Raw genomic sequence first — 13,633 nt, 5'->3', positions numbered from 1 at the left:
GACACATAAGACCGACAGAATGGCATAGACAACCCTTCTGCCATTCACATCATAGGCGCTGCACAGCAGTACGATGCGCTTGCATACTGCTGCAGAAGTTCTGCCTGCAAGTGCAGCTCTGACCCATTCATTGTAATGAATGGGATCAGCAGCGCGTAGCGGCGCAGATGGCGTGCGATCGTACGCTTTGCATCTCGATCGCACGGCCATCTGCGCATCATGATGTGAACGTACCCTTAGACAAAGAGAACCTGCATTAATACACAATTTATAGTGGGATGAAGCTGAAATCTCATCTCTAAACCATTAAACACAGAATATAACTATGATATAATATGACTTGAGCCATACTAAAGTTGTGTAAGCAATGCAGAATAGCTTATTACAATACTAGAAGAACAGCAAAGAGGCACCAGTCTTACTTGCTTAGGAGATTTTTAATTTGCAACCACCACTGACACGGACACAGAAGCAATTAGCACATGGATACAGGCCTAACAGCCTTTTCAAGGACACTTCTGCTTCCTCAGAGAATGGCTGTTAAGCAGATATCTTTGTGCTTATTGCTCCTGTGTCCGTGTTGGTGGCTGCAAATTAAAAATCTCCTAACAAGTTGATTGGTGCTTCTTTGCTGTTCTTCTGGTATTGTATGGACTGTGTGGACTCACAAGAGCACACCGCAGGAGTTGCAACTACACACCAGAGGTCCTGCAGCGCATTTGGTACAGACTCTATTTACTCCTATACGTTATTGCTGAATAGGTTCTGCTGTATCCAGGGGAGAAGAGGACAACTTTATCTGCTTTATTTGCACAGTAATTACTTAATCTCAAGACAATTTGGTCATTTGTCCTGCAGCCAGTGATGTTATCAGTTAGCTTCAGTGAAGTGTATAAAGGCGCATACACACGCCTTTCATTCTGCAAACTACTGATCAGTCAAAACCAGTTTTATCAGCCTGACGACAGACTGTACACACATGCAAACTGTCGTCAGAACGACCACCCCACGGGTGGGTCCGACGACCCGTAGTTTGCAGAAATCAGGCGTGTGTACACTCCTTTAAAGTCATAGTGACATATCAGTCTTTTAGGCTGGATTTCCACTAGCCGCTGCGTGTGGTGGCACTTCCTGGTCTGTGCGTGTACGCAGACAAATCCCAGAAGCCGTGCCATGTACAGCTATGGGATTCCCTGGCTCCCGCACGAAAACTGATGGCAATGGTTTCTGCGCTAGTGGAAACGGCCCTTACTGTGTTCTATTTTTTTTTTCTTGCTTTGCTGTTTTAGAGCAAAAAGCCAATTTTTAGTTCCATACCACTTTAACCTCCTTAGCTCAGGGCGGTAACCCCGAGCCTGATTTGTGGTAGCCGCCCGGAGGTTCATGCAGGGCATAGCGTACAGCAGGCTATGTAACTCGTTTCCCCCGGAATGCTGGCAACCACTCTCATAGGCCATTCTCAGAGGCTCTGGATCCCTTTGGGGAGATGTCATGATGACGGCCGGCGATTTCACAATAGGATTACAGTGCTACCTGGAGGACGGAGGTAAGTGCAGGACCTGCTGCAGGGTCTCTGGAGGTATGACATTTTCTTGCTTTTAGAGCTTAAAAGCTAATGAAAAAATTTAACCTCTCTTATATAATCAGGAAACAATCATACTTCCAGGGAGAGTAACCAGCTTTGGGGAAAGAGCTTTTCTTTTTCCACAAAGTACAGCTTGTATGGTGTAATGATTCAGGTTTCTAAATTTCATCAAACTATTCCACATGCATTCTAGTTTTAATGGCATATTTGTTTTTATAAACGAAAGGCAGGTGAAGATATGCATTGCTATATGTGGAGTTGTCTCCTTCTCTCTTTCCTTTCTAAAGTAAATAGCTGAATGTTATTAACCATTTATTAAACCATTTATTTAGTGTAGTAAAGAAAGAGGATTGCAATGCAAAATATCTTTGAACTCGCTAAAGCAAACAGCCATATTTACACTCCAGTGAAACAAAATATATTACCTGCACTGATCCCATATATCATGTCCCTGGTTGAAATAGTTAAAGGGAAGGTCTGAGGTGATTAAAAAACAAAAATCTACTTACCTGGGGCTTTCCTCAGCCCCTTGCAGCAGTCCTGTGCCCTCACTGCAGCTCCGCACCCTGCCGGTTGCACAGGGTCCCCTCTGGTACAAGATGCATGCTGTACTTCAGAGTGCGGCTGCACGCTGATGTCATCCGGACTGTACTGCACAAGCACAGTAGTTCTTCGTCTGCGCAGTACAGTACAGATGATGTCAGTTGACTCTGTGAGCCGCACGCTGAAGCGCAGAAGATGCCGACCTGGCGAGGTCGGCATCTGCAACAAGGGCACCGGGAGCTGCGGTGAGGGCACAGGATGGCTGCCAGGGGCTGGAGGAAGCCCCAGGTAAGTAGATTTTTCTTTTTTAATCGCCTCGTACCTTCCCTTTAAATGATTTGTGGACTAAGAAATAGCAGCTTTCTATGTGAGAATCTTTAGTTGATTTGGTTTGTGATATATTCCTTTTAAAACTGGGCATGTTACAATGTTTCCTTGTGTTGCTTACAGGTGTATGGGGCCACATACCTTCAAAAGCTCTTAGATCCACTGCTGAGAATGATCCTTACTTCCCCTGAGTGGCAGCATGTTAGTTTTGAAGTCGACTCTTCAAGGTTTGAGCATTTATGCTACTAAAATCTCATTAACAAGGCTTTTTAAAGCAGATATCTACGTGTGCAACTATTATGTGAGCGGTGTAATAGCCTTTTGTAACTAAAGTACATTTATTGTCCCAATTAGCCAGCATTTTTGTAAAATGAATCAGTGTTTATCCACCTTTATTCCTGTACTTGTATGTGGGGAAATCAATTTTCAGTTTAAAGGCTGTATTTCTATAACGGAATTCTAAGCTGCAGTCACAACAGTCTGAAGTAATATTTGCTTCATTTAGCTGCAAGACAAAATAAATAGCTGTTTGAACTTTACAGTCCTGTCTTGTTATAAGTGGTATTTTTTCAGCCAACTAGAAGTGTTATGATGGCTCTTTATTCTTCAGGAGGGTCTGAATTTGACTTCTTTTCCTTTTGACTGCCTCATTTGCATAGATGAAACACTTTTTTTTTTTTTTGTAAATCCTTGTACAAAATTGAAAGGGACTTCCGACATCTTATTAGAACTAGTACTGTGTGTGTCCATGTTTATTTCATTATGTAAGTGTAAGGCTGCATTACGAAACCTCTCTGCCATACTTTGTTTTTGAAACTTTTCTACAGCTATGCTCCTTTGGGCACCCTAGTAAAAGCTGTCAGCTCACTGCTTGTCTGTCTCCCACCCCATGTAACCATTTTGTGGATTAGTGTCTGGGCTTGCAGACATCATACATGTTAGGGTTGCCTGTGCCTCTCCATGGGGAGTTGGAGTGATAGTTAAATTAGCACAGGAATCTGCAGCAGAGATTGTTGAGAACTTGCCATGGCAGAGTGGTAAGCAAGCATGGGCACAACCAGGGCTTTGGAGTCGGTACAAAAATCATCCAACTCCGACTCCTCTTTTTATGAAACCTCCGACTCCAGGTACCCAAAATGGCTCGACTCCGACTCCTTAGTCTAGTACTTACCAGGGCAGTGGATTTTGTACAAAAATCATCCGACTCCTTAGTTTATGAAACCATGACTCCAACTCAGACTCCAGGTACCCAAAATTGATCAGACTCCGACTCCAACTCCGACTCCACAGCCCTGGGCACAACCCATCATATCTTTCTTTTCTTGTATTTGAGTGACTTAAGGTTACCTTTTAACTAGGGATGGTTAATGAGATGCAAATTTGAGTTTATGCAGGGCTATGGAAATGTTGTATGAAAATGTGTGCAGCATGAAGATTGACCAATTAAGTCTAGTCAAGGATTAAATTGATTGGTTCATTTTCAGGCTGCATATATTTGCATCCAGAATTTACATAACCGTGCATGAATTTGAAATGATTTGCATTTCATTGATCATCCCTAATTTTAATTAAGTTGGTGAGCTGCTCAAAATAAATAATGAGCCTATTAATAATCTTAAACTAGAGAATATGGCATTTCTTTAGCCTCTGCAGACCTAACTGTATTTGCAACAAAATAATCAAACAAACAAACAAACACAGAACATTTATATCGCGCTTTTCTCCTGGCGGACTCAAAGCGCCAGAGCTGCAGCCACAAGGACGCGCTCTATAGGCAGTAGCAGTGTTAGGGAGTCTTGCCCAAGGTCTCCTACTAAATAGGTGCTGGCTTACTGAACAGGCAGAGCCGAGATTCGAACTCAGGTCTCCTGTGTCAGAGGCAGAGCCCTTAACCATTACACTATCCAGCCACCACATAATGTACTGTTCACTAGCACAATTACTCGCAATGATTTGTTAAATTATTTTTTTTGTACAAAATAAGAGCCTTATAATTAAGTTTTTACATGTTTACTTTTTATTTCCATATGATGTTTTCAAATAAGACTATTTTCATTTCATTAAATGTAGTTTTTCTCCTCCCCTCTCTTTTGGATTGCAATTGTGTTTTTTGAAGGTTGGATGGGATTGAGAGCCTTGAAGACAACCAGAGATGTCTTCTTCAAATGACAGAAAAATTCTTTCATGCCATTATAAACTCCACCCATGAATTTCCAACTCAGCTACGCAGTGTGTGCCATTGTTTGTATCAGGTATGCCTTAGAATATGCGGCTGACTGACACATGCATCGTGCCTGTTGATTTACACTTTGTTTTATGTGTTGATTTACACTTTATTTTATGTCAAGCAAATTGTGTTTCTTATTTATTCAGTTTTTCTTTTAAAATTACAGTTATGGATTTAAATAAGTACAAAAATAAGTACTGTCGGACAGCTTTGCCTGGTTGTACACACAATTTGTTACATAGCTGGTCTGTTAATTTCATTATTTTTCATGAAATTATTATTAACAGAGCTCACTGGCAAGGGGCCTAAATCAAGCTTTTGGAGCTCTGTTTTTTGTAGGGCTGCAAAGGTGCTCCTGCAGAGGATTTGTACCTCTGCTGTGCACTTTAGTTACATTAGCCAGTGTTTTCACATAAGCCATGGACCGTGTCCTCCTAAATAGGGCAATAACTTGTCTGACTGCTCTGTAGACTTCTTACAAAGATTGTCAGTGGGGTTGCGAACTGTGTTTGGACAGATTAGAAGAATTCTGTTACAGTTTCCCTCCCTTCTCCTCACAATCTTCCAATAGAAACACATGTAGATTGGACACAATTCATTGTTGCACCACCATGGGGTTTTGGCTATGTGGTTAGATTGCTGTGAAACTCTACCTCTGCTCTTATGCTGCTAACCCTAACTGATTATTTTTACAAAACCACCTTCCTTACTCCTAGCCTAACCACCCCCCTTCAATGGGAACTGTTATTTAAAAAAAAAAAAAAAAAGCCAGATACTTGCCTAAGGAGAGGGAAGACTCTTGGTTCTATTGAGCCTTCCCTCTCCTTTCCCATTGCCCTTGTTACAGCGGCAGCTCCTCCTTTTCAATCCCTGCCGCGGGGGACTTTGGAAGTCTTTGTGAGCAGAGTCCTCCCAAAGACGGGCAGCTCCATACTGCGCACACGCGAGATTCCCAATGACTTCAAAGTTCATATATATATTACTGTTAATTCCCTTCCCCTAACATTTATCTCTTTCTGATGAAAATGCTTCTTCAGTCTCTTCCCTTAGTTAACCGCTTCTGAAAAGGACCCTTTACTTGCTGCCTAAAGTTAAAGTGGTCTTGAAGCAATTTGTTTATAAAAGTGCAATGTGTTGTGGTTTGGAAGTAGCCAAAAGAAACGTATTATTAAAATCAGTTCTCACCTCGGTTATTGCAGATGGACAAAATAATGTAAACACCTTGAAAATCAACAAAATATATTTTAATGTGGTGTAGGTCCACCTTTTGCAGCAATTACAGTCTCAATTCTCCGAGGTATTGATTCATACAAATTGTGAATTGTTTCCAAAGGAATTTTAGCCCATTCTTCATTTAAAACACCCTCCAGTTCTTTTAGAGACGATGGCGGCGGAAATCGACTTCTTACTTGAATTTCTAATAATGACCATAAATGCTCAATAATGTTGAGGTCTGGAGATTGTGGTGGCCAGATGAGCTGCTCAACTTCATTAGAATGTGTTTCGTGCTATTCGTTAACAATTCTAGCTGTATGGATTGGGGCATTATCATCTTGAAAGATGGCATTCCCCTCCGGAAACAGATCTTGAACCATATGATGAACTTGGTCACCCAAAATTCCTAAATAGTCTCGGCTGTTAATTTTTCCATGAAGGGAAATTATTGGCCCAGTGGATTTCCAAGAAATAGCACCCAGATCATCACAGAACCCCCGCCATGTTTTACGGTTGGGAGAAGGCAGTCTGGATGAAATGCTTCTTTCAGCTATCTCCAAATGTACACTCGGCCGGAGGTCGGAAATAAGGTAAACGATTATTCAGTTTTTCCACTGCTCGAGGGACCAATTCTGGTGGTTTTTACACCACTCTAAATTCTTTGAAACATTTGTCTTTGAGAGCAGAGGTTTTCTAATTGCAGTTCTTCCGTAGAATCCCGATTTGTGCAGCTCCAGACTAACAGTTTTTGTGGAAACTGGGTTCTGTAGGTGTTTGTTCAGCTCTGCAGTGATTTTAGGAGCCGTGGTCTTGCGAGCTTTTCTAACAATTCGATTTAGAGTCTGATGGTCTCTCTCTGACAACGTTGACTTTCTGTGCGTTGCTGAGGACGTTTTTCCTTCTCTTTCAAAGGCAGTCATTACTTTTGAGAAAGTACCTCTTGAAATGCCAAGCATTCGGGCAATTTCTGTTACAGTAGCGCCTGCCATACGAGCACCAACAATTTGGCCTCTTTGAAAGTCTGAGAGATCTGCTATTTTTATAAATTATAACCAACTTTGGTTTAAATATCTGTAAAAAAAACAATTATTTTAAACAACAAATAACAAAAATAATAAACAAAAAAATATTAAAGTATATCAAGTTTTGATTGCTTAAAAACATGTTCAAGGATTATGATGCCAAAATGTTAGGTGTTTCCATTATTTTGTCCAACCCCTGTATTTTCCTATGGGCCTCCTTACGGCTGCTGCCATGGTTACAACGTATGCTCAGGACCTACTGCATGCTGGGCAACTTAGTCCTAGTGGAGATCTCCGATACCTTTCCATGGCAGTGCTGCAGCTGTAAAAAAGGTGGAGGGGAAAATTGGGAGCAGGCCCATAAGGTCCTTTCTAAATGTATACGTACACAGTCTAGAGTCACTGTGTCACAAACTGGGTGGAGAAACCTAAAGAGAGAGGCACCTCAGAACTGGTTGCTGGCTGAACACACATGGGCTACTGAGCAAAAGAGATTAGGTACAGTCAGTAAATGTGTTCAGTTACTTAATGAAGTATGTGTGGACCAGCCCATTTGTGTAGACAGCCCATTTTAAAGTACCCACTTGTACGTTTCATAGTTTGTATAGGTAAGTCAATTATGTGAGACCCAGAGAGCCATTTCAAAAAACAGGACGCTGCCAGGAGAGTGGGAATTTTCCTGAGCTAGTGATGTCCCTTAGATGGGTGTGTCTGTCTGCCCACTGGTTGGCAGTTTGGTAGGCCTGCTGTAAGACAGCTGCATGAAGTCCTGTGTTTGACCTACCCTGTCTTCTCCCTCTACAGCTAAGATTACATTTCTGTGGCCAGCACTGAGGCTTCTGCTGAGCAGGATGCTCATTCTCTCAAGTTTCTCCTTGCTACGTGTGTATTAAAACATTTAACCCTTCCTACTTCCTTCTTACTGTATTTATAAAAGACACGTAACATCTAACAGATGACAGCTCAAATTTCAGTGGCTCATTACTAGCAGATAAGGAAGAATTAGATAGGCTACATACAAATATGTACTAAATACAAACCGGGTGGGTTTCTCTGTGTTTTCCTTCTCTCCTGTGGAAGGGTTTAGGACCTCTTTAACCAATTTTACTATCCTCGCTATACACTAATTCAGTACCTATTTGTTACCATTTTCCTTTACATGTTCAATTTCTGTCATCTAACCCATTGAAATAACCTGCAGACAAGCATACAAATTATCCATTTACCAAAATGTCAGTGCATACATGGAGAGCTGGTTTAAAGAGATTCCTGCTGATGGGCTTTATGCACCCCTCTATGTAACACGAAGTAAATAAAGTTAAAACGAAAACATTTTAACACTTAGGAAAATTATTATAGTTGTTTTTGAAAAAAAAACAGTGAATAATTGCTGCACTAGTTTAAAGATATCTTGCCACTGCCAGTCAGCCTGAACTCTTTATTCACATGTTTATGGATGGGGAGACTAACTGGGATGTCAGCTGACCCCATGTCTTCCTAAAGCCATTTCGCAAAAATAGCAAATTTTATTTTCAAATGTGTTTTTCTTTTAATGCTAAATAAATTTAAAATGCTTTTAAATGTAAGCCCGTTATGAAAATGAATGTGTGCAACATAAGATGTCTGGCTGACACAGGCTGTAAAATGTAGGCTTTGTGTAATTGAACATACCCTTGTACTATCCTTGAAACTGATATCTAGACAGCAGTGTCTGCTCATCAGAATAAAATGGCTATTTTTTGTGGTGACTGTTTTTTTGTTTTTTTTATTACAAACGATGATCACACAGTTTTGCTGTTATTACATGCTTTATTCAGTGCTTATTTAAAGACTAGCTGTTTAATTTTCCTATGTCACCTTTTACACAAATTTATAGTTGACGCTATTCAGATTTGTTTCAAGTGGCATCTTTTTGTGAAGCCTAGGCAAACCATCCCTATAATTGCATACATCCTTAACACTAGTCACTATAGTTGATCATGTGGGCTTTGTTTCTACTAATAATCACATTTTTCACGTATGGTTTTACTGACACCATAAGTATTGACATGTAAAAAAGTGTCCGTTTAGTTAAACATAATTAAATGGGGACCTCCAGAAAAAAGCAACAGGCTATCAAGTTGTTTTTTTTTGTGAAACGCAACAAACAAATTAGATGGGAGCCAGCCAATTGGTTAACATGGGTTGTCCTATCTAATGCATTTTTGCACATAGAAAAAAAGATTACAACCTCATGTAGTGGAAATGGATTGTTAATAATACAATGAGCTTAATCTGTTTTCTTAAATTATATGGGTTTAATGAAAGCTTTACACCGATACATTGCACTGTGTTGCATTATAATGTACACACAACACCAAAAATATATGCATTGGAATGCGATATAGTGCGCAAAGCAGCAGATAATGTGTATCGTTATTGACTTTGTGCACGTCAATGTGTGTGTATGTAAACACACTGCATGTTTGCTGCTGTGACCACAGAATTGTCACAAACTGAGGTATGTTCATAGATTTCAAATTTTACATTTTACAGTGTTTGTCACAGCACAACGTCTGTGCAAAAGTACCCTAAATGAGATCAGATACATGTATGATTTTTAGTCATGCAACAATTAGTCATGCTCTGTCACAATGGTCCTGTGATATAAACTTGATTGATTGGTAAATTTATATTAGAAAAATGTGCCTGAGGTTGTTTTTTTTCTCTCCAGAAAGTTATTGTTTGACCTTCAAATATGATTACTCATTCCGAGATTGAGCACAAATGCCTTATGAGAAAGATTTTCTCACTTTTGTTTTTCAGTCTTTGAAATTAAAAATGATTCATTTACCTTTAGGTGAAAACCTTCCTTTATGGTCTTAGGTGTTTTGCTGCATGTATTTTAAATTCATTTGGTTAAAGATTTACAGCTTAGTCCAACACATTTTGGAAGGGATTAAAGAAAATCCAAATACCAAAGTATTCAATTTATATGACTTTTTGGTTTGTTATTATAGTTGTTCGTTAATGATTTAAATTCAAGCGTATAATTTACAATTCCGAAACTGTTTACTTTTCCCATGGCCCACTAGTGGCCAAACCACATTCAATTAGTGTCTTTATAGTCCTGAAGTGAGGGAGTGGCAGTGGAAAAATTGTTTGGGCCTGAGGTAAAGGTAGACCTCAACCAAGCTTTCCTGTGTAGGGTCCCACAGGATCAAATCAGCAACTCTGTAGTTTCCATCTCACCACACTTAAATACACTGTTTCACTTGCTCTGTAACTGCATTTTAACCACAGTCTTCCTTATAGCAAAGCCTACAGGCTTCCTTGATATATTTACAATACCGTAAATGTGAAAACATTTACGGTATTGATCCGGTTATCCAATGTCCTTTTAATGTAGTAGGAAGTTTTTCAGCGAGACTTATTTTTCCCTATGATGTAAATCCTTTATAGTTTGAAACTATAGTTATTTGTTGATGAATTATAAAATAACTGTTTTAAGGCCTGAGTTTTGCTACAGAAAAGTATAAAACATGACTGTCATACAGTTAAGAAAAATACAATATAAAACTTTCATTGTCACTTGAGTATAAATGCACAATATGCAGAGCAAGCCCAGTTCAGATTTGCATGTGTGTGGCCAGAGGTACTTCCTCCAGCTTATTCAACGATGAGACAGTCAAATATTAAAAGGTCTGGGAACAGGAGGGACCCTGGAGTCAACAAGCAGCATATGGGGTGTTGAGAAGTTAACTGAAGCAATAAATGACCAATTAATATTTCAATTTTTGCTTCAAGTGTACTTTAAAAAAAAAAAAAAAGAGACTGTTTTAATGCTGACATTTGTATAGTGCTATGACAATGTCCCATCCCTTTTTTAAGTGGAATTTCACAGTTTAAAGAGTCTGAAGCAAAGAAAAATTCATCTTTTTACCTTGCAGTGCTCATCTGCAGTATGAGCAAAGATGAATCGCCACATCGGCGCGGCTGAACAATGTTTTTAACCCCCCGAATTCCCCGGTGAAAAATCCTCTGGTACTTCTTGGAGGAGGCAGAGCTTTAGGCAATAGCTCTGCCTCCATTCGCATCAATATGTGCTGATCACCACCTCTCCCCACCCCTCTGTCTTCTTTCACTGGGAGGGGCGGGGACAGGCGGCGATCAGCACAAATGTTCCTGAATGGAGGCAGAGCTACAGCCCAAAGCTCTGCCTCCCCGGACAGAAAAATCCACGACTTTGAAAGTCGTGGAATTTTGCCCCAGGATTTTGGGGGGTTAAATTCATTTTTCTGCCGCGCGGGTGCGGCGGTTCATCTTTGCTCATACTGCAGAAGAGCACTGTAAAGTAAAAAGAGGATTTTTTTCTTCGCTTGAGGCTCTCTTTAAGAAAATGCTTATGTTCTGATTTTGAATGTGACATACTTTTATCTAAATTTACTACTGAATATGCAAATTATCCCTTTTTGCCTTTGTTAAGCCAGGCAAGCATCCAGAACCGCTGGTGTATTGCAAGCCTATAGCTTTAAATTTTACACAGTCATATCAACCCCACATGTAGACAGCCTGTTTCAGACTTTTGGTCCTCATCAGTACAAGGCAGGGATTGATAATGCTATATGAGATGGAGCTTGGACCAGTACAACAGAGTAAGGCCCCGTTCACACTGCACGCGTTTGTGTCCGTTTTTAAGGTACGCGTTTTGTGTGCGTTTTGCGAGGGCCAGAAAAATCAATGCAAAGGTATGGCCCTCGTTCACATATACGCGTGGCAAACGTATGCGTGGCAGAAACGCATAGTTGGATGCATTTCTGTGCGTCGCGCACAGAAACGCATTATAATGAAAGTCAATGGGCGCGCACTAAAAACGCATGGCATGCGTTTTTGTATGCGTATTCGGAGGTGCGTTTCTCGTCGGAAGTGTAGCTGACTCTTCCAGGTATGATCAAAAACGCATAAGGAAAAAACGCATACAAACGCATTACAAAAACGCGTACAAACGCATGCGTTTTTCCAGTGCGTTTACTACATGCGTTCTGCACGTTTTCCACACGCACATAATATGAACAGGGCCTAACTAAGCAGCTCAGGGTGACCCAAACTACTAGGAATGTATAGGGCGATAAAAGGGACCAAAAAGCCTTCCTACTAAAAAAAAAAAAAAAAAAAAAAAAAGCAAAGCTTGGTGTAATTTGCCTTCTAAAAACCGAAGGAAATTTGCAATAATTCAGCTATAAGTGAACATTTGTCGTCGGCGGAAAGGGATAATTTGCATATTCAGTAGTGCATTGTGGGTAATGACAAATCTTCACTTAGGCCTGGTGCACACCAAAAAACGCTAGCAGATCCGCAAAATGCTAGCAGATTTTGAAACGCTTTTTCTTATTTTTCTGTAGCGTTTCAGCTAGCATTTTGCGGTTTTGTGAAGCGTTTTTGGTGTAGTAGATTTCATGTATTGTTACAGTAAAGCTGTTACTGAACAGCTACTGTAACAAACGCCTGGCAAACCGCTCTGAAGTGCCGTTTTTCAGAGCGGTTTGCGTTTTTCCTATACTTAACATTGAGGCAGAAACGCATCCGCAATCGAAAATCTGCAGCAGCCCGGGAGTATGCGTTTCTGCAAAACGCCTCCCACTCTGGTGTGCACCAGTCCATTGAAATACATTACCCTGGTGGATCCGCACCCGCAAGCGGATCGCAAACCGCAGCAGAACCGCTCTGGTGTGCAAAGGGCCTTATAGCTGAATTATTGCAAATTTCCTTCTGTGTTAAGAAGGTAAATTACACTAAATGTATTGTCATTCCTAAAGTGACTTATTCACCTGTGATATTGCCTAGTAATGGCCAACAGCCTGATAGACTGAGTATTTTCATTGCTGAATCTGCTGGTATTTCTCGGATAATCTTTGCTATATTATAATTTCTGGTGAATATAATTGCATTCTGATATCTTTGGCAGGTCTTTGTGTGGATTTCTCATTTGGCATTTCATGTTTAACCTTATTTTGATGATTTATTGTTATTTGGTAGATTGTGCATTGTAAATGCCGAAGAATGAACTGTATTTTGTTAATAGCAGTACAGATTTCTTTCATGGATATGTGATCCTTTTCTCTAGAGTTAGTAATGCTTTATTTTTGCTGACCACTTAGAAAAGTAGACTTCCGCAGAGGCAGCATGGGAATTTAAACAGGTTCTTTAGTGATGAATTTTACATGAATTGTCTGTGCTAAAGTGTCATCCTTTCCTGTAATTTAAACTCATATTTAATTTGAACTAACTATAAAATGAACGCCTGCTCGTGCTAGCCTTTAAAAAAGTGTGCTGCTGTAGTTGGCAGTTTGTCAATTCAGTTTTTACGGCAAGTCCATACAATTTAATTTAAAATTAAGCAGGGATCTGTGAGAAAAACCTTGATTTGTTAGTTACTTTAATGCTAACAATTCTAATTATATGTACCTTACATGGTCATTCGTTTTTGTTTTTTTTATCACCTTTCCTAGTTTGACAGTGGTTTATTTATAAAATGTTAATGGTTGTTTACATTTTGTACTAAAAGCATCATAATGCCAAGAGCTTCACTTTCCAATGTTTGCAACAGTTTTCATGCATAAAACTATTTTTTTTCGTAGCTGATGTTAACATAGTAGGATAGGTTTTAAAAAGCACTTATCCCCAATCATACGTCATGCAGCATACCTGAAGCAGACTCTGAACATGTAATGAACA

The 13,633-nt window shown here is 40.0% G+C and overlaps 1 protein-coding gene across 5 annotated transcripts in view; it reads left to right on the top strand.

Annotated features, from left to right (window-relative positions):
• The window catches only part of NF1 (neurofibromin 1), a 343,136-nt gene that overhangs the window by 166,407 nt on the left and 163,096 nt on the right, over nt 1-13,633 (top strand). For all 5 annotated transcript variants that reach the window (XM_068268482.1, XM_068268483.1, XM_068268479.1 and 2 more), the window contains exons 28-29: nt 2,579-2,682; nt 4,572-4,707. In XM_068268482.1, coding sequence (XP_068124583.1) covers nt 2,579-2,682; nt 4,572-4,707 — 240 coding nt within the window. The remainder of the gene's footprint in view (nt 1-2,578; nt 2,683-4,571; nt 4,708-13,633) is intronic.

This window comes from Hyperolius riggenbachi, chromosome 2 (genome assembly GCF_040937935.1).
Source record: "Hyperolius riggenbachi isolate aHypRig1 chromosome 2, aHypRig1.pri, whole genome shotgun sequence".
NCBI lineage: Eukaryota > Metazoa > Chordata > Amphibia > Anura > Hyperoliidae > Hyperolius > Hyperolius riggenbachi.
This window is presented reverse-complemented; position numbering and strand designations above follow the sequence as displayed.